The sequence below is a fragment of the Podarcis tiliguerta genome, assembly GCF_965153285.1.
Source record: "Podarcis tiliguerta genome assembly, chromosome: 12".
In the NCBI taxonomy this organism is placed as follows: domain Eukaryota; kingdom Metazoa; phylum Chordata; class Lepidosauria; order Squamata; family Lacertidae; genus Podarcis; species Podarcis tiliguerta.
In genome coordinates this window covers 58,339,219-58,365,137 of record NC_139545.1, presented here as the reverse complement: position 1 = coordinate 58,365,137, position 25,919 = coordinate 58,339,219, and the positions used below count along the sequence as shown (strand labels likewise).

The window sequence follows — 25,919 nt, the reverse complement described above, 5'->3', positions numbered from 1 at the left end:
CTAGGTGCGTCTTGTGGTCTGGTGTGTCTTATAGAGCAAAAAATACGGTAAAAGGTGACTGGTCTAAGCGTTTTTGCAAATTCTCCAAGGCCCCTTCTTCCTTATCCCCACCATGGAAAGAAGGCAAGATTTGTACTAGTTGTTTCTGGAAAACAACTAGTTCTGTTGCTGACAAAGACATTGGAGTGTCTTAGAATCATAGAGAATCATAGAATCATAGAGTTGGAATAGACCACAAGGGCCATCGAGTCCAACCCCCTGCCAAGCAGGAAACACCATCAGAGCACTCCTGACATATAGTTGTCAAGCCTCTGCTTAAAGACCTCCAAAGAAGGAGACTCCACCACACTCCTTGGCAGCAAATTCCACTCTCGAACAGCTCTTACTGTCTGGAAGTTCTTCCTAATGTTTAGGTGGAATCTTCTTTCTTGTGGTTTGGATCCATTGCTCCGTGTCCGCTTCTCTGGAGCAGCAGAAAACAACCTTTCTCCCTCCTCTATATGACATCCTTTTATATATTTGAACATGGCTATCATATCACCCCTTAACCTCCTCTTCTCCAGGCTAAACATGCCCAGCTCCCTTAGCCGTTCCTCATAAGGCATCGTTTCCAGGCCTTTGACCATTTTGGTTGCCCTCCTCTGGCCACGTTCCAGTTTGTCAGTGCCCTTCTTGAACTGTGGTGCCCAGAACTGGACACAGTACTCCAGGTGAGGTCTGACCAGAGCAGAATACAGTGGCACTATTACTTCCCTTGATCTAGATGCTATACTCCTATTGATGCAGCCCAGAATTGCATTGGCTTTTTTAGCTGCCGTGTCACACTGTTGGCTCATGTCAAGTTTGTGGTCAACCAAGACTCCTAGATCCTTTTCACATGTACTGCTCTCAAGCCAGGTGTCACCCATCTTGTATTTGTGCCTCTCATTTTTTTTGCCCAAGTGCAATACTTTACATTTCTCCCTGTTAAAGTTCATCTTGTTTGTTTTGGCCCAGTTCTCTAATCTGTCAAGGTCGTTTTGAAGTGTGATCCTGTCCTCTGGGGTGTTAGCCACCCCTCCCAGTTTGGTGTCATCTGCAAATTTGATCAGGATGCCCTTGAGTCCATCATCCAAGTCGTTGATAAAGATGTTGAATAAGACCGGGCCCAAGACAGAACCCTGTGGCACCCCACGAGTCACTCTTCTCCAGGATGAAGAGGAACCATTGATGAGCACACTTTGGGTCCGGTCAGTCAGCCAGTTACAAATCCACTGAGTGGTAGCATAGTCAAGACCGCATTTTACCAGCTTCTTTACAAGAATATCATGGGGCACCTTGTCAAATGCCTTGCTTAAATCAAGGTAGGCTACATCCACTGTGTTCCCTTCATCTACCAGGCTTGTAATTCTGTCAAAAAACGAGATCAGGTTAGTCTGACATGACTTATTTTTCAGAAATCCATGCTGACTATTGGTGATCACAGCATTCCTTTCTAGGTGCTCACAGACTGTTTGCTTAATGATCTGCTCCAGAATCTTCCCTGGTATTGATGTCAGACTGACTGGGCGGTAATTATTTGGGTCCCCTGTTTCCCCCTTTTTGAAAATAGGGACAACATTTGCCCTCCTCCAGTCTGCCGGGACTTTGCCTGTTCTCCAGGAATTCTCAAAGATGACTGCCAGTGGTTCTGAGATCACATCTGCCAGTTCTTTTAATACTCTTGGATGCAGTTCATCTGGCCCTAGAGACTTGAATACATCTAGACTAGCCAAGTATTCTTGTACTATCTCCTTAGTTATTCTGGGCTGTGTTTCCTCTGCTGAATCATTTGCTCCAAATTCTTCAGGTCGGGCATTGTTTTCTTTATCGGAGAAGACTGAGGCAAAGAAGGCATTGAGGAGTTCAGCCCTTTCTGTGTCCCCTGTTTGCATTTCACCATCTTCTCCTTTGAGTGACACCACTGTTTCTTTGTTGTTCCATCATGAACTCCCATTCCTTTTAGTATTACTGTCCATGTGATCTCACCCAGGACTTCCCTAGGTTTTATGAAGTCGGCTTTCTTAAAGTCAAGAAATTGAGTCCTAGTATGCTTGGCTGTTCCTTTCCGCTGTATAGTAAACTTCAGAAGAGCATGATCACTCGCGCCTAATGATCCTTCCACTTCTACCCCACTAACCAGGTCATCAACATTGGTTAGGACCAGATCTAAAATGGCTGTTCCTCTTGTTGCTTCTCCCACTTTCTGGACAATGAAGTTGTCTGCAAGGCCAGTGAGGAATCTGTTTGACCTTATGCTCTTGGCTGAGTTTGACATCCAACAAATATCCGGGTAATTGAAGTCCCCCATTACTACTATCTCCCTTCCTTTTGCATGCTTGGTCATCTGTTCCAGGAAGGCATCATCTATGTCCTCCGTTTGGCTTGGGGATCTATTGTAAACTCCCACAATGAGGTCACTGTTATTCTTCTCTCCCTTAATTTTGACCCAAATGTTCTCACTTTGGCTTTGAGGTTCTAAATCTTGGATCTCTTCACAGGTATACACATCCCTGACATATAACGCCACTCCTCCTCCTTTCTTGTCTGTTCTGTTTCTCTGAAATAGATTGTATCCCTCCATTATTACATTCCAATCGTGGGACTTATCCCACCATGTTTCAGTGATGCCTATTATGTCATATTTAGTTTGCTGTACCAAGAGCTCAAGCTCATCTTGTTTATTTCCCATGCTTTGCGCATTAGTGTACAGACATTGAAGTCCATTAATCATTCCCCCGTGTCTCTTATTTAAGGATTTTTCCCTCCCACCACTAGGTCTGCGTGCTGTTTGCTCCATTTGGTCTATGACATTTGGATGATCATCTTCATCAATTGATAGACACCTACCTTCAGGAGCACTGTCTCCCTCCCCCACATTAGTCAGTTTAAAGCCCTCCTGATGAGGTTTCTGAGATTTTTGGCAAAAACGTTCCTCCCAACCGTTGTGAGGTGCAGCCCATCGCTTGCCAGAAGTCCATCTTCAAGAAACTGCAGTTCGTGATCTAAGAATCCAAACCGTTCCCGTTTACACCATTTGCGAAGCCAGCTGTTCACTTCCACTATTTCCCCCTCTCTCCCTGGGCCACGTCGTTCAACTTGACGCTGTGTAGTGGAGAGCAAATGGATAAGGAAGGGCAGGGGGTGTTTCATTCTGCCTAAGTCTGTCTCTGCAGTTTGTACTCGAGCGAGACGTAAACAGCCGGTGACTCATCATCACTCAACCCGTAGCCAATCCTATCTGCCCCGGGTACCACCTGACCTTGCTACGCCACTGTCCCCAATAGCCCGCCTCCTCCACTGAAATACCCTTCGCAGGACTCCCTGTGGAGAGTGAAGGACCACAAGCCAGTTTGCTCAGCAATGTTGATAAAACACACTTTTAATAAAATGCCCCCTCCCCAATTCTGTTAAGGATCAAGGGAGATATGTTCTGTCTGTTGTCTCCTCCAGTCAAATCGAGGGGTCTCTTCAAAATCTGCCTGTGCCCAGGCCCAAATCTGCCCAAGCCTTGGAAAATCCTAGGCAGCCGTCTCTTGGACCAGAAGTTGTTTCATCATTGGCAACCCGGCCAGTACTTTCCACCCCAAGTGAGCAAGTGCGTCACCTGGGCAGGCCCTCTCAACTAAGCATGGAAACGTGCTCCAGTTCACATTTAAAGGTGAACCAACCTAATTCACACTTTCTCAAACAGCGCGAAAACCAAAAGACAGCCATCTTTGGAATTCTCACTTCTTTGGATTTTGTAACCCAGTCCTCTAGCCAAATAATGTGCGTAAAAATGCACATGACAGGGCAAATAGTGCATATAAAAGTTTATACAGTGGTAACTTGGTTCTCAAACGCCTTGGTTCCCAAACACCAAAAACCTGGAAGTGTTTTTTTGGAAGCCGAATGTCTGATGCAGCTGTTGGCTATTGTTTCCGGGGCACCTGCACCAACCAAAAGCCACATCCTGGTTTTTGAACATTTCAGAAGTCAAATGGACTTCCAGAACAGATTAAGTTCGAGAACCAAGGTACCACTGTATTTGGCACTTTTGTTTTTGCTATTTATTTTGCGTTTTTGTTTTTGAGGCTTTTTCAGTTAATATGTTTTTGTGACTGTGTGGAACCCAGTTCAGCTACTGATTGATTGATTGATTGATTGATTGATTGTGTGACTGCAGAAATGGATAAAAGCCCCCCATTCAAACAATGACTATCATCAGTGCAGGTAAGAAATGTTTTATTTTTTTTTTATCATCTACAATACTGTCTTATACATTTTAATAGTACAATACATTGATTATTGCTTTCATTTTATGGATCAATGGTCTTGTTAGAGAGTAAAATTCATGTTAAATTGCTCTTTTAGGGGTGGTTTTTAAAAGTCTGGAATGAATTAATCCTTTTTGCATTACTTCCTATGGGAAAGAGTGTCTTGGTTTTGGTATGCTTTGGTTTTGGAACGGATTTCCGGAACGGATTAAGTTTGAGAACCAAGGTACCACTGTATTGTCAAAAATGGAATAGAGAAATGCATTATTTTAGGAGAAATTGCTTTGCAAGCTTGTACGTGTTAGACAAACTTTCATATAAATTTATGTATATTAGGAGTAAGTTGAACTAAGATGGGGTGAATTTTCAGCAGGACTTGAAACAAATATATACTCACAAATTGATGTGGAAATGTGGAGGACTGGACTTTAGAATCGAAAAATGAGAACTGAAGATAAACCAAAATTTGCCCACCCCTAACCCCAACCTAAGCTATGGAATACAGTACAGTGCAGTGGGGTGTCATGTATTTATTTATTCTTATTTAGCAAGATACGCACACACATATATAATTTAAAATACTGATGAAAACAGACTTTAAAAACATTAAACATATCTGAATTATCAAGATATATCTACAAACCAATAGCTTTTTAAAAGCAATGTACCCAATGAAATTCCATGTCTTTGTAGGTTTCCCTGTGGAAAGGAAGTTTAAAAGAAGCCTGCCCAATGAAGGACGGTGATTATGTGGCCCTTGTGCAGGGCCGTCTTAAGCATATCTGGCGCCGTGGTGCAAAGATCCCTCCCCCCCTTCCCCAGAGCTGTCGCCCTTTTCCCAATCCTCTGCAGGGATTGCTCTCCTCCCGAGGAGGCTTGGGAGGCAAGCTGCACGCCCACCAGCCCTATGGTTGATGGGCACACTGGCAGGCGTGCAGGGAAAGGGGGGGCAAAGCCACGCAGCTCCCCCACTCGCTGGGGCGCCCCTGAGAGGCCAGCGCCCTGGCGCAACGCGCCACTAAGCCCAATGGGAAAGACGGCTCTGCACTTGTGAAAAGTCCCAGTTCCGGAGATGGGAGTCGGGCAGGCCAATCCGTCAAGTAAACTGATCCCAAGCTATGGAGGGCTTTGTATACTAATAGTCGCCCCTCTAATGTGGCTGAGTAACAAACCAGAAGTGCAGATTGAAATGCTCTTTGATGGTGTTGAGGGGAAGGATGTAGAGAAACAAGCCTCTCCCTCTTCCTGAAGGAATCTCTGTGAAAACAAGACCTATCATTGGGTATGTTTTTGCTAGAATGAACTTAGTTGAACATTGCGGAAATGAGCTTCCCCTGCCTCCGAAACCTCAAATCGGCCTGTTTCCTGTTTCGGTGAGAAAAAACACATAAGTTTCAAATCGAAGCAAGCGTGCAGATAGAGATATCTGCTCTGCCTGCACCTAACTTGCTTCACCGCAAAAACGAACAGGCGTGGACAATGAAGTCCCCTCTCCACAGAGTCCTGGTGTTGCATCTGATGGGAATCTGCACAGGAGACAATCAGGTATGAAAAGGCACCTTGGAGGGTGGAGGAGGGGGCAAAGATGGGCTTCAGTCCAGAATTTAATCTTAGATCTGGAGTTTGGGTTTCACTAGCCTCCTATTAACAGGACTGGAGGAAACAGTAGCTGTGGGAGGGAGATCAGATCTGGAAGATGAGAAGCCACCAGTGTTGTCTACAGGGTTTCAGGCAAGGGATTTTCCCAGCCCTTTCAGGAGATGCCCACCTGGGACCTTCTGCTCTAACACAGGGCTTTGGCCATTCCTCAGACTTGGTCCAGGCATTCTCCAAGGAGGTCAGTCACTGACTGCTAACCTCCAGGGTCGAGGGTGCTACACATTGGCAAGGGCTGGCTTTTGCAAGTATCTGATTGGTCAGTGGGCACTGTAGGTAACTGGATACCAGACGAGATGGAGCCTGGAAAACATAGGAGCCTGCCTGTAGGACCAGGCCAGTGGCCCATCTAGTCCAGCATCTTGTCCTTACAGCAGCCAACCAGATGGGAAGCCCACAAGCGGGGCATGAGTGCGAGAGCAACTGGTATTCCAGCAACTGGTATTCAGAAGCATTACTGCACACAGCTGGGGAGGCAGAGCAGAGCCGTCATGGAGAGCCTTCTCCACCCCCTAAAGATCCAGATCTTTACTGAAGAAGTTGTTCACAGTCCCCCCCCCCCAACCCTTAACAACTAGGGGCAGAGGGATCAATGCCTTTGCATGGAGCTGGAGAAGTCAGAAGGAAGGCTTGCTGAGAGCCCTAGAAGATACCAAGGGAAACATTGCTTCCTTGTTCTCAGTGCTAACTGGACACAATCCCACTTCCAGGAAGCCAGACCCTCTTCACTTTGGGCAAAGATATATTTTTGTTTTTTGCACATGTGCAGTTGGAAACAGCCTCAGCACACACCCCAAACAAGGAAAGGGGGCAGTTTGTAAAGAGGTCTCATTTCCTTTTTATTGTTTTCTTAGAGCAGGTAGTGATTCGGGGAACACCTTATTTATTCATAAAAAATTATGCACTGCTTGATTTGTGAAAACTAAACAAACCTCAATGTGCTTTACAAAAAAAATAGAACAAAAACAACAATTTATTATCTATACCCTGCCCATTTGGCTCTGGGTGGCTCCCAACAGAATATTAAAAACACAACAAAACATCAAACATGAAAAACGTTCCCTAAACAGGGCTGCCTTCAGATGTCTTCTAAAAGTCAGATAGTTCTTTATTTCCTTGACATCTGATGGGAGGGCGTTCCACAGGGCAGGCGCCACTACCAAGAAGGCCCTCTGCCTGGTTTTCTTGTTAATAAGAAAAATCAACAATGTAAAACTTTCAAAAAAATTAAAACAACAATAGAGTAGAAACATTGAAGGACACTCCTTTTTTGGAGGTTTCATAGCAGAGGTTGGATGGCCACTTGTCAGGGATGCTGCGTAACTTGACCTGTGATAGGAGCCTCTATCGCAAAGTCTCACCTTCCCAGCCTCTTTGCATGCTAAGCTGCTTACCCATCTTGTTCTTTTCTGCTTGAGGTCTCCCATAGCTCCAGCCCAAGACAAGACCGTTTTTCAGGCAACGAGTTAACTCTTGACATGGCCCTGGATTCCTTCGATGACCAATACGAGGGCTGTGAACAGACGATGGAGAAGGAGATTGCATGGCTAAACCAAACCGAGCTCCTCAAAAACAAAATTTATGCCAAAGCCTGGAAATTAGCAGCCAACTTGAGGGATGATAGTAAATGGCCCAGGAACCTCAAGCCAGAGTACGCTGCAGCAATCATGGCTTATACCCTTGAAGAACCCAAGTTGTATCCTGATTTCAACGCAGCTGTAAGAAAAGCTGGGGAATCCAAGGAACATTACTGGAATAATTTCAACTTCAAGACCTTCCACTTTCTCCTGACCAGAGCCCTTCAGGACCTGAGGACCTCCAACACCCCCAGCCCCCCCTGCTATGAGGTGTTTCGAGGGGTCAGAAATAACCACTTCAGTGCTAGTGTTAAGGATACGGTCCGTTTCGGGCCATTCACGTCCTCATCACGGCAAGAGGGGATTGCCCATGGTTTCGCTGCAGATCCTGAATCGAGAGTTGGACAGCCTGTGGCCAAAACCATCTTTGAGATTTACACTTGTCATGGGCTTCTCATCAGAGAATTTTCTGACATGCCCGTTGAGGACGAGGTTCTGATCCCACCCTATGAGCAGTTCAGGGTTGTAAGTTCCAGAAAGGATGTGGATGGTGCAACCCGCATACAGCTCCGCTCTGCTGGGAAATTCAGCAAATACAACTGTGCTTATGCAAGTGGTAAGAACCCAAGGAATTACTCCTGGGATCAGAGAATAGCCAAGTTTCCTTCCTTCCTTCCTTCCTTCCTTCCAAGAATGGAAGAGGGATAACTGTCTTTAGTCATAGAGTAGACCTATTGATATCAGTAGATTTAAGTCAATTTATTTCATTGCTCCCACTCTGGATATGTCTAATGTTGGATGTCAACCCCTAATATAACGACGTAAAAGCAGCATCAAATAGCAGAGTTAAAATTATAGTTACAAAGCAGAGGCAAAGAAAGCAAACTTCTAACAGGAAAATTATATACAGTAGTTGTTAAAACAAATTCATTGAAAGATGAATCCTGTACGCCCAATATTGGAATTGTAAAATAGCAGCTCATTCGTCTCTTTATTTATTCACTATAAGTCAACTTCCTACCCAGACGCGCTTTTCTGAAATGGTTCATCCACTTTCTCCTTTGCAGGGTTGACATATGTCCTCCTTTTCCAGGACACGCCCTCTTTTTCATGGGTAGAGAGCGATCCATAGTTAAAAGTGGAAGTTGGCAGATGTGTCCTCTATTTTGCTCTAGAAAGGTTCTTTTTGGATGGCTAACGGTGCCCTATATCTGGTATGGGGAACCTCAGGCCCAGGAGCTGAAGGAAGATGCCTCAGGACTCTCCCTTGGCCACAGCCCTTTGCCCCCTGGGCTCCACTCCTCACTGGCTCAGCTCTGCAGCCTCCTCACATACTTCTCACAGTGTGGAATGTGCTCGTGGGGTGCAATAATGCCGAGAGAGAGACGGGGGTGGGGGGTGGATGACCCCTTTTGGAGCATGAAGGTTAATAATACATGAATGACTACGATACGATACGATAATCTTTATTGTCATTGTCCCATACAGAACAACGAAATTGAAAAATGTACATAAGACATTCAAAAACCAACAAGCCTGCTATCCCAGCTATCCCAACCTGGTTAGTCCCCTAAAAACTCTGATACCCCATTTTAAATACTAATGTTGTAGTTCTTGTTTTAGGTGGGAACTATGAGGATGATGCTGTGGACCAGGGGTCCCCCAACGTTTTGGACCAGTGGGAACACTTCGAATTCTGAGAAGGTGCTGTGGGTGCTGGTCACCAGAGACGCCAGCTTGTGAAAGCGATTGGAGGGGCGAACGTTGTGTGTGCGACGGCACGATGTCAGGAGGAGCTGGGGGCAGAGCTGAATGCAGCAGCTGTGTGGCTTCAGTGGTCAGTGGCTCTGCCTCTCCTCCTCCCAGGGCCACCACCGACAGGAAGTGCTTTCAACCTCCTTCCCTTCCAAAGCAGGAAGAGGAGGAGCCAGAGGCCGGAGCTGGGCCACCCTTGGCTCCACACTCCGCCTCCATGATTTCTGAACGTTGGCAGGGCATCCATACCACCCAAAATATGGGGGAGGGGGACAAAAGGTCTCAGCCCCCAGGAGCTGGTGCCCCTGCCAGTCACAAAATGGCTGCCTTGGGGATGTGGAGCAGCACAAAATCCTAGCCTATTAAAAGGTGGACACCAAATGTGGTTGGACACATACCACGTTGACATCCAACACACCCCCTGCTGTTAAAGACAGAAAGAGGACAATGGGAGCTAAGGTGATCCCCAAACGTTTTCCATAAGCCAGGAAGGTGATAATCTTGGGGACACACTGATCTCTGTCCTTGTTTGGATGATGATCATCTGGGCATTTTGTGCAAAGTTCTGCATCTGAGGAAGCGGGAAAGAGCGGCTTCCGCATCACTTACATCCAGAACCACCTGTGCTCAATTACATTATGAGAATATATGCTGCTGTGGAGGGAGGTCAGGAAATAAGAATGTGTCAATAGGTACAGAGAGGCAAAAAAATATTTAGTTCATTTTTTTTAAAAAAGTTTACCCTTGTTACTGCCTTTCCCTCAAGGAGACAGAGGTGGTTCACAAGGTTTTTCTCATTTTGATCAGCAAAACAACATTGTGCTCTAGGATTGAGAGGCAATGACCTCTGCAAATCAGCTGCGCTGAAGGATTCCTGCCTAATCCTGAAGACATGCCCCTTTCCCTTTGCTAATGCAAACAGTTTCCTATTGCTTCCATACGATGCTCCTAGTAGTTGTATTGCAAACATTTCCATATAATGCATTGTTAGCGCTGTGCTTTTACGATGTTAAAAAATTGCCACTTTTCATCATTTGCCAGTTATTCTTCATAATTTTCCAAATCATTGCCTTTTTCATGTGGCTTGGTATAAAATAGCAAAAAGGAACGCCTTGCGAGCAGTGCAAGCTGAGTCCTCTCTCTGCTGACTTTGAACTCCAGAGATGGCTTCCTTGTGGTCATTTCTTTCAACTCACTTCCTGGAATTGAGGTGAATAAAAATACAGAAGCCAAGAAGGATCCAAATTCAACAATTTATTCTGAATTCTCACAAAAAAGTATGAGTGAATTTCCACCATGAATTTGGGACAATAAATTCCCCCAGGTATGCCCTCTCCCTTGCAGTTTCTCACCTTCCTGTGCCGAGAAGGTCCCTTCCGCACACAGAGAACAAGCAGAGCAGCAAACAGGCTTTGATCCACAAGGCTTAGTATTCATTTCATTGTCTTATTGCATTTATAGAGGTAAAGGGACCCTGACCATTAGGTCCAGTCGTGACTGACTCTGGGGTTGCGGCACTCATCTCACTTTATTGGCTGAGGGAGCCGGTGTACAGCTTCCAGGTCATGTGGCCAGCATGACTAAGCCGCTTCTGGCGAACCAGAGCAGCGCACGGAAACGCCGTTTACCTTCCCGCCGGAGCAGTACCTATTTATCTACTTGCACTTTGACGTGCTTTTGAACTGCTAGGTTGGCAGGAGCAGGGACCAAGCAACGGGAGCTCACCCCGTCGTGGGGATTTGAACCGCCAACCTTCTGATTGGCAAGTCCTAGGCTCTGTGGTTTAACCCACAGCGCCACCCGCGTCCCTTATTGCATTTATATCCCAACCTTATTCTATTCTATCCTTTACACAACAAAGACGGGGAGATTCAGGCTTCATTTCAGGAGCACACAGTCTTGACAGAATAAAACTGACTAAAAATGAATTACCCACCTCCCAAGTTTGTAAAATACTGTTAAGTTTTGCTGCAGTGGTTTTGACTGCTTCAAACCGGGGCTGTATAAAGCCCCCACTTGTTCTTCAGAAGGAAAAATGGGGATCAAGGAGGCAGTTTTTTGTTTTTGTTTTTAACCAAGGATGACCACTGGGTAGGAAACCGGTAGCTAAACAGGTAGTTAAACAGCCATTTGAGTCCAGGTGGGGAAGCACCAAACACCTCAATATATCTTTACTTACAAATGAGGCCTGGTGGGTTGAAGGGTGTGTGTGTGAGAGAGAGAGAGAGAGAGAGAGTGAGTGAGTGAGTGAGAGAGAGAGAGAGAGATTAATTGTGCAAATAAAGTAATAATAAATAAAATCCCTGAACCTTGGAAATGGCCAGAGTTTCGTGCCATCCTCACTTCCCTCCTGCAGGTGGGATGATTCAGAGCATCCTTTGGACCCCTGAACAGATTCATTTGCATTACTGTCTCACCACCTTCGAAAAACAACACAGCAGCAGGAATAAGAAAATATCTTACTAAGGGAGACCCAGGAAATGAGGAAACAGAAGAGGCAGGTAGGGAATCTTTTGTTGGAGAGCGCTCTGGGCTACCTGCAGCCCCCGGATCTCCAAGCGTCCTCCAATCATAGCTCTGGAAAAGGGATCCCCTCCTTCTCCAGGGCGCTCCAGCGACATAAACCAACTTGATTTATGCACACTAATCTTCTGGCATTGCACAGCAAGAAGAATGAACCATCCGTAGATCTAAACTCCCAAATATGGGAACGCAGCAACCTCTATGGGTTTCCTCGGGAGCAGCGTCCCCGGAATCTTACCCCCGAAGTTTTGGAGCCCAAAAAAGAAACGAAGGAGAAAGTGAGCGACTCGCAGTTCCTTTCGGGGCCGCGGGAGGCAGACGCAAACGCGCGGCGCAACAGCGAGGGCACTTTCGGTTTCGTTTCCATTCACCCGGGCGGAGCTTTTGCGCACCAGCTGGGCGGACGGGGAGGGGCGGAGGGGAGCTCGGCAGCGGCTCTCCAGGCCCGACCATCACGCGGGGAGACTCGCGCAAGAGGACAGCGCGGGCTGGGCGTGAGGACTCCTGCTGCCCTGGGCAGGCTTCGTGCTAGGAGGGAGGACCTCGGACGGATGGACTTGGCATCGCCCATGGGCCCCGATCCCCCTTCCCTCTTGCAAGCTGGCTCTGACGTTGAACCGGGAAAGTGCAAGGCGCTCCCCACGCCTGGTCTCCCCGGGTCTCACCTCTGGCCAAGGATCAGGAAGGAGATGCGCGCCACGGCAGCGCGCTCGGCTGAGCTTCCAGGAACCCTCTGCTCTCCCCGCCTTCCTGAAGGGCGTCTTGGAACAAAAGGAGGCGCGATCGTGGGATGCTGAGCTCCGCATCCTTCCACCTTCAACACTGAGAGATTCTGGCACAGTGCCGCATTTAGGTATAAGCTCAACAGGCCATAGTTTAGAGCCCCACTCTCTTGGGGGCCCCAAAAAAATTTAAAGGGAAAAAAACCCTGGATGTACAATTCCAAAATATAAGATAAAAAACAAATAACATAAAACCTACATACAGCAACAGCGTTTTGTGTTGTGTAGGCTCCTATGATACCAGTAAACCCCAGTTCACCCATCAGCCCCTAGGGTAATTTCCAAGTGGTTGCAAAATAGCACAGACCTTCCTTTTTACAATAAATAAAACATTGTACGAGTTTGTTTTGTTTTCAAAGGGCAAGTCTTAGAAGCGGATGGTTCTGCTGACTCAAGAGGAGGCTGCACAAGACACTCACCTCCCCCCCCCCATCTGCTGTGTGTTTCTTACCAATGAGAGGAATCAGGAGAAAGTAGGAGTCATGTCAACTTATTGGGGGGGGGGGGAGGGGGAAAGGAAATCTGCCCAAATGGAAACGAGAAGCATCAGGTGCGCAGCAGATACCAGGTGTCCGTTGCTGAGGCAGAAAGAGCTAAGTGATCTCAGAAAGGGAAGGGAAGGATGTTCCAGCTGCTGCCTTGGAGCCTGGCCTCATAGACCAGCAGCTGCCAGTATGTTTTCCAGGGGTGCAATTGTGCCCTCGACACCTTCCTCTGTTGCACACACACAGCCACCGAACTCCCCATGCCCACTGCCAGGGCCTGAGAGGGTTTTAGAGGCTCCAAGCATTTAAAAGATGTTGGTGCCCCATATATATCCAATTCAACATATGAACAATAAGCTTATATTGATGGACACCAACATGGATGACTTTAAAACAGGATTCTTGATTTATTTACCGCACACTGGCTTGTCCACTCTTCCTCAATCCCGTCCCTACACTTTTCACACTCCTCTCCGACGGAACACCCCCTCTTCTGCTCCAAATCAGAGCAAACATCAGTCCTTAGGAAAGAGGATTGACATTTGCTCCAACTGAGCGCCAAGGAGAGGGTTTCCTGTGGAGAGGCAGCAAAACAAGGGGAAGTGTGGATAAGCCACAGAATTCCCTGGATCCAAAATGTTAAACCCACTTTAGGCTTAAGGAGGTTGAGAAGGGAAGGGGGATGAAGGTCGTGAAACGGTGCCACACGGAGGACGTGCAATAATGATGGGAGAATGCAAACTATCCTGCTGTGTTTATTGATGACACTGCTTCCCTTTACATTGGAGGATGAGATCTTCCTGCTCCTCCTCTGCCTTCTTTGGAAGCTTCTCCGGATTCTGGGACAAGGTACGAATGAAGGAAGCCCACGGCAGAACTAAATGCCTGTTGGAAACAAACCCAGGGTAAGTGATTAGTGTGGAGTCAAGAGAAAGGGGAAAAGATGTCAAGGGGGAGAAGGGGGGGGGAGTTCTTAAATAAGCAAAAATTTAGCCCTCGCCTTGAGCTCATGGAAGGAACCTCAAATGTCATCTAGCTCAACCCTTCTGCAACCTCTCAATAGGGAGCCCCCCCGTCTCTGCTTAAAAACCTCTAATGAAATAGCATTTGCGGGGGATTAAATGAGGTGGGGGGAGAAAAACATGCGCCGCCTTGAACTCCTTGGAGGAACAGGTGGATATAAATGCATTAAATTAATAAATTCTTCCCCAGGACCATAAAGTTCTTCCTAATATTTGGTCTAAATCCCTTTTCCTTGTTCTTTCAAGCTGCTTGTTCAGCTCTTACCCTCTGGAGCAACTGAAAACAGCCCTGTTCCATTCTCCTTTTCCAAGTTTTAATTTGTCTACAATGTAAGACATCAGCAACTGGAAAAGACAGGGGCTCCATTCTTATTCTTTGTACCCTACCTTCTTTGAATTCTTCTTCTGCTGCCCTTTGGGGATTTCTCCAGCATTCATTTCATCCTCCACTGGTTCCCCTGCTGCTGTTTGTTTTGAAGTCTCCCCAGGATTCCTTCCATCTGACCTCAGTGACGTCTCCATCGGACATGGCTTGAGATACGGCTGGTCCCAGTTCTCCTGAACCACCTTCTCAATCAGAGACAGCAGCTCTTCTGCCTGGCTGGCCCTTTCCTCTCCCGTCCCTCTGTTGTTGAAAGCGCAGCAACGGCCCTGGCACTTCCGCACCAAATCCTGCAGGGCTCTGTTTCCAGACAGCAGTATGTACTCCTCTAGGCTTTCCTTCCCTATGTTTTCTTTGCGGGTGAACAAGACGATCATGTACCTTGTGGCCTCTGGGCCAAAGACCTCCTCCACCCTCTTGGCGGCCACAGCGTCTTCCTCGGTGAAACGGCCGGCCTGCGTCACAAACACCAAGGCGTGGGGACCTGGCTCACAGAGAGAGAGGCACCTCTGGAATTCCAGAATATCATGCTCTGTTTGAGGATGAGCATCAAAAATGTCTGGAGTGTCAATGACGACCACTTCTTTCCCCTTCCACCTCTCTGCTCGGACCTCTCTGCGGTAAGTCTCAGTCACTGGCTTCGGGGAGAGTTTGGACTCAAAGGTCTTCTTCCCCAGAAGGGAGTTTCCTGTGGCACTTCTCCCTCCGCCAGACTTCCCGACAAGAACAACCCGCAGTTCGAAATCCTTGTGGGATCGACTCAGGTTCCCAGGCTCTGTTGGGAAGGAATAAGGAACGTTAACACTGTTAAGAGTGTCACTGAATTTTTGTCCATGCAGTATTTTAAAATGCATCAAAGGGAGGAATTTCTCCTACTGCACAAGTCCATATTATGCTCCATCCTGTCTTTTGGATGAAAAGTGTGAGAATGTCTTGCAAGAGAGGTTTGTTAATTTCATACACCACAGAGGGGGAGGGAGGGAACGCAGTATTTGTAGGGCAGGGCTGGGAGAGTCTCCTGCCTGAAACTCTGAAGAGCTGCTGCCAGTCAGTGTAGACAGTACTGAGCTCAGTACAAGGCAGGTTCCTCTGTTCTATGTAACAGGATGCTGTGCTTGAGAGGCCTTTGGCAGGACTCAGCTCCAGGGTTATCCTAAATTCTTAATACAGTAGACGTTGCCTTTCTCCCTCCACCATGACCCAAATCCCTCCCCTCCAAATACACCAGAATTCATGCGGTGGATTGCACAAAGCAAGCTAACTCTTGCACCCATCTCCATAATTTGCAAAATGTTTGCAAGTTACAGAGCCACCCCCTTATGGGTGCAGAATTCTTCTGCCTTTGGGCTCTTCCTTGTACAAAGAAGAAGAGCGGGTATTTGGTGGGTCTCTTTAAGGAAGGGCTACCTTGGGAATCTCAACTCAGGGAGATCTATAACTGCTTCCAAATCATAATTTGACTCTACCTTCAGGGAATATACTTGGTCCTCCCTTGTTGGTGTCCATTGCCTCTTCCTCTGGTTTCATTTCAGCTGAGCTTCTTGTAGGTCCTCTTGGAAACAGCTCAAGGAAAGGCTTGTTCTGGTTGTCCCTCAGCATCTGCTCGATTTTCACCAACAGCTCCTTCACTTGCAACTCCTGCTCGTCTCTTGTTGCTCTGTTGTTGAAAGCGCAGCAACGGCCCTTGCATTTCCTCACCAAATCCTGCAGGGCTCTGTTTCCAGACAGCCCTATGTACTCCTCTAGGCTTTCTGTCTCTAGGTCTTCTTTGTGGATGAACAAGACGATCATGTACTTTGTGGCCTCTGGGCCAAAGCCCTCCTCCACCCTCTTGGCGGCCACAGCGTCTTCCTCAGTGAAACGACCGGCTTGCGTCACAAACACCAGGGCGTGGGGACCTGGCTCACAGAGAGAGAGGCACTTCTGGACTTCCAGAACATCATGCTCTGTTTGAGGACGAGCATCAAAAATGTCTGGAGTGTCAATGACGACTACTTGTTTCCCCTTCCACTTCTCTGCCCGGACTTCTCTCTTGCAAGTCTCGGTCACTGGCTTCGGGGAGAGTTTGGACTCAAAGGTCTTCTTCTCCCCTAGAAGGGTGTTTCCTGTGGCACTTCTTCCTCCTCCCGTCTTCCCAACAAGAACGACCCGCAGTTCGGAATCCTTGTGGGATCGACTCTGGTTCCCAGGCTCTGTTGGGAAGGAAAAAGGAACGTTAACACTATTAATAGTGTCACTGAAATTTTGTCCACGCAGTATTTTAAAATGCATCAAAGGGAGGAATTTCTCCTATTGCACAAGTCCATATTATGCTCCATCCTGTCTTTTGGATGAAAAGTGTGAGAATGTCTTGCAAGAGAGGTTTGTTAATTTCATACACCACAGAGGGGGAGGGAGGGAACGCAGTATTTGTAGGGCAGGGCTGGGAGAGTCTCCTGCCTGAAACTCTGAAGAGCTGCTGCCAGTCAGTGTAGACAGTACTGAGCTCAGTACAAGGCAGGTTCCTCTGTTCTATGTAACAGGATGCTGTGCTTGAGAGGCCTTTGGCAGGACTCAGCTCCAGGGTTATCCTAAATTCTTAATACATTAGACGTTGCCTTTCTCCCTCCACCATGACCCAAATCCCTCCCCTCCAAATACACCAGAATTCATGCGGTGGATTGCACAAAGCAAGCTAACTCTTGCACCCATCTCCATAATTTGCAAAATGTTTGCAAGTTACAGAGCCACCCCCTTATGGGTGCAGAATTCTTCTGCCTTTGGGCTCTTCCTTGTACAAAGAAGAAGAGCGGGTATTTGGTGGGTCTCTTTAAGGAAGGGCTACCTTGGGAATCTCAACTCAGGGAGATCTATAACTGCTTCCAAATCATAATCTGACTCTAGGGAATTCATTTGGTCCTCCTTTGTCTGTGCCCATTGCCTCTTCCTCTGGTTTCATTTTGTCTGCGCTTCTTGTAGGTCCTCTTGGAAACAGCTGAAGGAAAGGCTTGTTCTGGTTGTCCATCATCATCTGCTCGATTTTCACCAGCAGCTCCTTCACTTGCGGCTCCTGCTCGTCTCTTGTTGCTCTGTTGTTGAAAGCGCAGCAACGGCCCTTGCATTTCCTCACCAAATCCTGCAGGGCTCTGTTTCCAGACAGCCCTATGTACTCCTCTAGGCTTTCTGTCTCTAGGACTTCTTTGTGGATGAACAAGACGATCATGTACTTTGTGGCCTCTGGGCCAAAGACCTCCTCCACCCTCTTGGCGGCCACAGCGTCTTTCTCGGTGAAACGACCGGCCTGCGTCACAAACACCAGGGCATGGGGACCTGGCTCACAGAGAGAGAGGCACTTCTGGACTTCTAGAATATCATGATGTGTTTGAAGACGAGCATCAAAAATGTCTGGAGTGTCAATGACGACTACTTGTTTCCCCTTCCACTTCTCTGCTCGGACCTCTCTGCTGTAAGTCTCAGTCACTGGCTTCGGGGAGAGTTTGGAGTCAAAGGTCTTCTTCCCCAGAAGGGTGTTTCTTGTGGCACTTCTTCCTCCTCCCGTCTTCCCAAGAAGAACAACCCACAGTTCGGAATCCTTGTTGGGTCAACTCTGGTTCCCAGGCTCCGTTGGAAAGGAATAGGGAACATTAACCACACTCCCCTTTTCCTCCATGCTTCCCAGACACAGTCCTCAGGTTATAGCTCTGCGTCCAATGACCTGGTCTTGGTTTCCCCAAGAAAACCTGCTCTTTACAGCTGAATCAGAGCAAATGCCAATCCTTGGAAAACCTGAATTGACATTACAAGTTACAAGGAAGGAGATTCCAACTAAACAGCAGGAAGAACTTTCTGACACTAAGAGCTGTTTGACAGTGGAATGGTCTCCCTCAGGAGGTTGTGGACTCTCCTTCCCTGGAGGTTTTTAAGCAGAGGTTGGATGACCATCTGTCATGGATGCTTGAGCTGAGATTCCTGCATTGCAGGGAGTTGGACTAGATTCTTCTTCGGGGATCCCTCGTAGCCAAGTAAGATTGTCTTCCATAAACACGGTTTTAACAATGAGTCCATAAGCGACTGTGGAGACCAATTCTGGATCCACACGTCCTTCCACACTGGGGACATTGGTTTCCGGGCGGGAGTTGATCACAGTGTGGATTTGCCAAGCGTGCCTTCCTCTTAGCACGTTTCTCCCTTGCGTTCTGAGTTCGAGTGTCTTCAAAACCCAGGACACCTTTGGAAAAGGCTGTTCTCCAACTGGAGCACTTGCAGGCCGGTATTTCTTAGTTGTCAGTGTTTATACTACATTTTTTATATTTGCCTTGAGGCAGTCTTTAAACCTATTTTGTTGACCACCAGCATTATTCTTTCCATTTTTAAGTTCAGAATAGAGTAGTTGCTTTGGAAGATGATCATCAGGTATCTGCACAACATGACCAGTCCAATGAGGTTGATGTTGAAGATTCATTGCTTCAACACTTGAAATATACTCGGAGTCGAGAGTGGATTTCATGCTCTTTATTCAGCTCATAGGGGTGAGGAGCAATGGAAGTTCCCCCAGAATGTCTGCTTTATATACATTATTTACACAATGGGCTGCACGTGATTGGCTAATTCTGGGATTCTCCTGTAGGCCAATCAGGTTGTGGATTCACTTCCATCTGGAGCTGGATTGGGCGGCTCCTGCAGACCAATCATACTGCTGCATTGTTCTAGGACCAATCAGACTGCTGCATTCTGAATCCTATTGTTCTCGGACCAATCAGACTGCTGCATTTTGGATCCTATTCAACTCAGTACATAACAACACTGGTGATCTTTGCTTCGGCCAGTACACTGATATTATTTTGCTTGTCTTCCCAAGTGATGTGTGAGATTTTTCAGAGACACCATTGATGGAATCTTTCGAGGAGTTGGAGATGGTGTTTATAAGTGGTCCATGTTTCAAAAGCATACAGTAAGGTTGGTAGTAGAACAGCTTTTTTGTTTCCCTGTGAATGTCCCGGTCCTCAAACACTCTGCACTTCAATTGGAAGAAAGTCGCACTCGCAGAGTTTAGGCGATGCTGGATTTCGGCATCAGTGTTGGTCCTTGTGGAAAGATAACTGCCTAGGTAGGAGAAGTGATCGACATTTTCCAACGTTACACCATTGAGTTGGATTTGTGGCGCTGCAGAGGGGTTATTTTGTACTTGTTGGTACAGCACCTTGGTTTTTTGGATGTTGAGTGATAGGTCAAGCTTTTCGTAACCTTCTGCAAAGATATTTAGGATGGTTTGAAGGTCACCCTCTGAGCGTGCACACACTACGTTGTCCTCAGCATACTGAAGCTCTATGATGGAAGTTACGGTAACCTTACTCTTTGCTTTCAGCCTGATCAGATTGAAGAGCTTTCCATGGGTTCAATATATGATTTCTACTCCAGTGGGGAGTTTCCCTTTGAAAAAGTGTAGGACCATGGCAATGAAAATAATGAATAGAGTTGGGGCAATAACGCAACCCTGTTTAACAGCTAATCCCACTTCGAATGGTTCACTTTGAGAGCCATGGTTATCTGCGATTGTTGCTATCATATTATCATGGAGGAGTTGAATGATGTTTACAAATTTATCTGGGCAGCCAATTTTCAGAAGGACAGTCCACAGGGCATTACAATTTACTGTGCCAAAAGCCTTAGTCAGGTCAATAAACGCCATATACAGGGGTTGGTATTGCTCTCTGCATTTTTCTTGAAGCTGTTGAGCGGTGAAAATAATGTCCACTGTCCCCCTAGAAGGCCAAAAACTATTTTGGGATTCAGGAAGGGTCACCTCAGATATTATTAAGAGATGCTTTGCTAAGATCCTTCCAAGAATTTTGCCAGCTGCAGCTAATAGAGAGATGCCTCGATATTTTCCACAATCAGTTCTGTCACCATTTTTAAAGAGATTGATAATTTTGGCATCCCTAAACTCTGCTGGGATCTCTTTTCTTTACCAGATTTTTTTTGATGAGCTTGTGAAGTTGTTGTGTAAGTTCAGTTCTGCCCACTTTGAAGATTTTGGCAGGTATCCCATCAGGTCCACTGGCTTTGTTGTTTTTCATTTGGTTAATAGCTGTACACAACTCTCCCAGAATTGGAGATACTGCAAGCTCATCTCTAACTTGTTTTTGCGAAATTTGAGAGAGGACCTCAGCAGCTACGGGGGAGTTGCGGTAAGGAGATGTTCTTTCCAGCGCAGTGCAAGAGCTTCTTTATCTTTTAGAAGTGTGATACAGTCTGCTGAGCTTAGGGGGCATATGCCATGATTTATTGGCCCATAGATGGTCTTTGTGGCTTTAAAGAAACTGTGCATCATGAGTGTCGGCTAAGTGCTGGATCTCTTGAGCTTTCTTTACCCACCAGGTGATTTTTAGTTCTCTGGTTCTTCTTTGAACCTCAGCCTTAGGGTTGGCATAGGTTTTTTTCTTGGTGGCACAGTTTCTATCTCTTTGCCAGATCTGAAATGCCTTCCTTTTCTTGTCAATTGTGCACTCAACCTCACTGCCATTCTCATCAAACCAGTCCTGGTGTTTCTTGGTTTGGTATCCAATAGTTTGTTCACAGGCTGCAATAATGGATGTTTTTAGCTTGGTCCAGTGTTCCTCGATGTTATCAGGGAATTCTGAAAGCTGATGGTCCTTCAGAGTCATTTGGAAGCAATCCCGCTTAATGGGATCTTGAAGGGCTTGAGTGTTCATTTTGCGCCTTGGTTTCCTTCCCTGAAGCCTGCGTTGAGGTATAATCTTGATAGCCATCGTGGAGCGTATTAGTCGGTGATCTGTCCAGAAGTCGTTGGCACTCGTCATAGCTCTGGTAAAGAGCACATCATGTCAATCTTTAGCATGGAGAATAACATAGTCTAAGAGGTGCCAGTGGTTTGACCGAGGATGCCTCCACGAAGTTTTAAATTTATTTTTCTGTTGAAAACAAGGTTGTGCGCTGCACATATCGTCAAAAGTAAGTTTCTGTTCGGGTTGCTGTTGCCAACTCCTTCTTTCCCAATAGTCCCAGGCCACAAATCGAAATCTCACCCAACTCTTGCATTAAAATCACCCAGGAGGATAATTTTATCTTCCTTAGGCGTCTCTGATAGGACGGTATCCAGCTGAGAGTAAAAAAATTCTTTAATGTCTTCATTGGCATCCAGTGTTGGTGCATAAATGCTTATAATAGTAGCTGGTTGATTTTTGGTGAGCTTTATTCGAAGGTTCAGAGTCGCTCATTAATGACGGTAGGGACTTCTGACAGGAGCTTCACAAGGTCGTTTTTGATAGCGAAGCCTACCCATGTATTCAATGTTCTTGTTCAGATAGACCTTTCCAGAAGAAAGTGTAGCCTCCTTTTTCTTCCTTCAGTTGTCCCTCGCCTGATCTTCGAGTCTCTTGAAGCGCTGCAATATCGATGTTAAAACATTGCAGCTCTCTTGCAATGATGGCAGTTCTGCGTTCAGGATGCTTGTCCGTATATTCCATGTTCCAAAGTTCAATTGTCTCTTACGACTGCTAGGTGGTGACCCCACTGGGCACGGTAATCCAGTCAGGGGAAAAGGGAGGCAGACTATGTTTAGGGCACCTTTTCTAGCCCCTTCCCCTTTTCAGGGTGAGCAGAGTGGATCCTAAAAAGGGCTGCTCAGTCATGGACACAGCTGCCGAGCTGCTCAACTGCCTCATTCCTTGAGTCAGAACAACTGAACCTGTATCCACCACCCATGTGCCGGTTCATGACTAGGGGCTTCCAGATTTCAAGATCCTGCCCCCGTTACCATTTGCCAATCGCCATGGGACTTTTGGGTTTTGGGTTGGGTTTTTGGAAGACGCCTGTGCATGAATTTGTTTTATGCGTGTAGATCAGTGCACTCTGACCAACGCACAGTCTTCGCAGTAGGGCTCTGTTCCGATGGCATGAAGTAGTCATGACAAACTGGTAGATTCCTATCTGCTGCAACCTTCATCCGATTCACAGCCATTGTAACATATCGCTTGTTATCATCCGCCTGTTCTGCCGTTGAAAACTTCTTAGATCATTCTTTGTCTAGCTCCTTCCCTTTGACTGTACTGCCTTGGGTGACCCTGCTGGGAGTATAAGATTCCCGACAGATTCGCTCACAAGGGTCATAGGAACATGCAAGCCCACTCACCACGACAAGGTGATGATCCACTCGCAAATGTTTCCACAGCCACGTTCACCCAAGTACGCACAGAGAGCAAGAGACTCTGGTCTGAATTACACTCACAGAACCTGAGCTCTCTGCTGATAGCCAAAAGCAAACAAAGCGTGCCTGAAAAGCTATATATGATCCCCTTGTTTAAACCAGTTTACAACAACTTCCCCCCATTTCCTAAGTTTGCCTCCTAGAGAGGACTTTTTTTCTTGAATTTGATCATACAGCTTCTGCTCTCCAGGCAGCAGAGGCTCCTTGTTGGCAATTTTCTGTATCAACTCAGCTACTTTCCTCACTTCCTTCAGGGACCGGATTCGCTGCTGATATCCAGGCTTCAGCTCCTGTTCTTCGGACAGGATGAGCAGATCAATGTACTCTGGGGTAGAGAGCGGGTTGGGCTTCACTGCAATCGCCTGAAGGCGTTGGAGGCTTTGAGATGTGAAATATACTCGGAGTCGCATAGTGATTTCATGCTCTTTATTGCAGCCCGTAAAACAGTGATTGAATTTCCCCACAGGCCTCTGTTTTTATATACTATTTACACAATGGGTTCCTTCCGACTGGCTGATTCTGCTTCCCTCCTGGAGCCTAATTGGGCTGCCCCTGCAGGCAAATCAGTTGTTGCATTCTAGGATCCTACCTGCCTAATAGGCTGATTAACTTCCTCCTGGGGTCTGATTGGGCTGCTCCTGAAGGCCAATCAGGTTGTTGCATTCTAGGATCCTACCTGACTATTGTTCTAGGCTCCAAGCTTAGTACATAACACCCCTCCCCTCTAAGTTCCCGTTGCACCCGGAAGGTTAGTATTCATAGTCATCAAGGTATGCCAGTCACCTACATATGCATTGTGGTCTGGGTGAAACCCTTGTGAGCTTTCCCTTCCCCCTCTCCCTTGGCCCTTTTCCTGCCTTCTGCCATGTAAGATCCAAGCGCTGCCTCCATGATGGACGTCTCCAGGTATGGCTCTGCATTCCCCTGGACCATCTCCAGGACCATCTCCATCAGAGATGGAGACCTGGTCCTCCTGTTCTCCTAATGCCGCCCTGTTATTAAAAGCGCAGAAGCGCCCCCCGCATTCTTGGACCAGCTTCTGGACAGCCTCGTTATCTGACTGCATCACGTAATCCCGCAAGGAGTCGCCTTCTAAGGCTTCTTTGCGGGTGAACAAGAGGATGGTGTGCTTCATGGCCTCCCTCCCAAACATCTCCCGGACTCGCTGGGCTGCCTCCTCGTCCTCCGCGGTGAAACGGCCCACCTGGGTCACAAACACGAGCGCGTGAGGGCCAGGCTGAGAGAGGTCAAGGCAGCGCTTGGTCTCCTGGTCCAGCCTTTCATCACAATCTCTGGTGCCCAAAATGTCCGCTGTGTCAATCACGGACACAGGATGGCCTCTCCAAGTGCAAGACGCCCTTTGGCAGGACAAGGTGGCTGTCCTGGCCTGAAGTTTCGAATCAAAGAGCTTCTGGCCAAGGATGCTGTTTCCTGTGGCGCTTTTGCCGCCTCCAGCCTTGCCCACAAGGACGATCCTCAGTTCTTCCCTATTTCCTGCGGGTTTTGAAAGACAGCAAAGAGCTGGTCAGCAAAAATATCAGAGCAACCACTTCTGGTGGGATCCCTCTTAATATGTGATTGTTGAGAATTACATTGTTCCTTTTCCAACTAGCTCCTTTTCCAAATAAACTCTCCAAGCTCTGGCCAGTGCAGGCAAGAATGAACCGTGCGAACCAACGGCCTGGTGCAGCCGAGGGCATCTTTCTAGGTTCCTGCAGATGTGCATCAGGATGGCATCCCCACTCAGGCACCTCCCAAAATCCAATGAAGAAAAGAGTGGAAGGATGGGCATCACATCCGAGCTTCTGGTATCATCGACCCAGTCCTGTGGAACTCCCTGCCACTGGAGATTGAGCTGGTGCTGTTTATGCCAACTTTTGAACACCTGCTGAAATGCCCTCCCATCAGATGTCAAGGAAATAAACAACTACCTGACTTTTAGAAGACATCTGAAGGTAGCCCTGTTTAGGGAAGTTTTTAAGGATTGATGTTTTATCACTTTATTGTTATTATTCTTATTCTTATTAATAATAATAATAGAAGATCAGTCTACATCCTAATCCCAAAGAAGGGCAGTGCCAAAGAATACTCCAACTACCGCACAATTGCACTCATTTCACACACTAGCAATACTTAAAATTCTACAAGGCAGGCTTAAGCAGTATGTGGACCGAGAACTCCCAGGAATGCAAGCTGGATTTCGAAGGGGCAGAGGAACCAGAGACCAAATTTCAAACATGCGCTGGATTATGGAGAAAGCTAGAGAGTTCCAGAAAGACATCTACTTCTGCTTCATTGACTATGCAATGACAGTGTCAACCACAGCAAATGATGGCAAGTTCTTAAAGAAATTGGAGTGCCTGATCACCTCATCTGTCTCCTGAGAAATCTCTGTGTGGGACAAGAAGCTACAGTTGGAACTGGATATGGAACAACTGATTGGTTCAAAATTGGGAAAGGAGTACAACAAGGCTGTATATTGTCTCCCTGCTTATTTAACTTATATGCAGAATTCATCATGCGAAAGGCTGGGCTGGATGAATCCCAAGCCAGATTTAAGATTGCTGGAAGAAATGTCTGAGGAGATTTCACCCCTCCCATATCCAAGAATCTGCTGATGAGTCTGGTGATTTTCCAGAGAGGAGGGGCGGTTTTCTGCTCTCTACTTATTTCGCTCCAGCACCACATCAAAGTGTCAGTCAGTGTCGGAGAGAGAGAGAGACTGAGTGTTAGAGAGAGAGTGTGTGTTATCTCTGTAAGGTTGCTGCTAAGAGCAGCTGCAGACACTCAGTGCAGTTCAGCATTCATTTTACGTTTAGACCTCATTTAGCTCTGTATATAGTTGTTTTATAGTTATAGATAGAATAAAGAAGATATTCTACAGAGCTGCTCTCCGAGTGGTTTATACTCTGCTGTACTCTGCTGTGCAACGACTGTCTTCTTGTGGAAGTGAATCCGGTGCTCACAACTCTAAGCTGTGAGTCCACAGCACTTTGACCTGTTCCTGTGCAGAAGGCACTCTCTGGAAGTGCTACCCAGCTCGCCTAGCCCAGTCGGGGCTGAGTGGATGAGTCCAGTTAGTGGCACTGGCTCAAGGGCGATGCTGACAATATCAACAACATCAGATATGCAGATGACACAACTTTGATGGCAGAAATTGAGGAGGAATTAAAGAACCTTTGAATGAGGGTGAAAGAGGAGAGTGCAAAATATGGTCTGAAGCTCAACATCAAAAAAACGAAGATCATGGCCAC

The 25,919-nt window shown here is 46.9% G+C and overlaps 4 protein-coding genes across 9 annotated transcripts in view; 1 reads left to right on the top strand and 3 right to left on the bottom strand.

Moving 5' to 3' along the window:
- LOC310661087 (uncharacterized protein) overlaps positions 1 to 17,028 on the bottom strand; it is a 64,647-nt gene extending 47,619 nt beyond the window's left edge. Inside the window, exon 1 of the mRNA XM_083406869.1 lies at positions 15,926 to 17,028. Coding sequence (XP_083262995.1) covers positions 15,926 to 16,730 — 805 coding nt within the window. The 5' untranslated portion in view covers positions 16,731 to 17,028. The remainder of the gene's footprint in view (positions 1 to 15,925) is intronic.
- LOC310660977 (uncharacterized protein) overlaps positions 1 to 25,919 on the bottom strand; it is a 776,342-nt gene that overhangs the window by 383,664 nt on the left and 366,759 nt on the right. The window lies entirely within an intron of this gene.
- The window catches only part of LOC310661044 (GTPase IMAP family member 4-like), a 195,147-nt gene that overhangs the window by 150,727 nt on the left and 18,501 nt on the right, over positions 1 to 25,919 (bottom strand). The window lies entirely within an intron of this gene.
- LOC310661018 (erythroblast NAD(P)(+)--arginine ADP-ribosyltransferase-like) lies at positions 5,672 to 9,781 on the top strand. Of its 3 annotated transcripts, none has more exons than XM_083406743.1 (3): positions 5,672 to 5,822; positions 7,352 to 8,119; positions 9,134 to 9,781. In XM_083406743.1, the coding sequence occupies exons 1-3, from the start codon at positions 5,757 to 5,759 to the stop codon at positions 9,251 to 9,253; spliced, it is 954 nt and encodes a 317-aa protein (XP_083262869.1). In that variant the 5' UTR covers positions 5,672 to 5,756; the 3' UTR covers positions 9,254 to 9,781. The 3 variants fall into 3 exon arrangements, with proteins under 3 accessions (XP_083262869.1, XP_083262871.1, XP_083262870.1); XM_083406745.1 differs by having other exon boundaries at positions 7,352 to 8,126; positions 9,754 to 9,781; XM_083406744.1 differs by having other exon boundaries at positions 7,352 to 8,126.

Excerpts from the sequence above, each read along its gene's own strand:
- LOC310661018 (XM_083406743.1), top strand. The coding sequence starts at position 5,757 with ATGAAGTCCCCTCTCCACAGAGTCCTGGTGTTGCATCTGATGGGAATC. Across the intron at positions 5,823-7,351 it reads TCTGCACAGGAGACAATCAG|GTCTCCCATAGCTCCAGCCC; the intron begins GTATGAAAAGGC and ends TTTCTGCTTGAG. Across the intron at positions 8,120-9,133 it reads GCAAATACAACTGTGCTTAT|GTGGGAACTATGAGGATGAT; the intron begins GCAAGTGGTAAG and ends TTCTTGTTTTAG.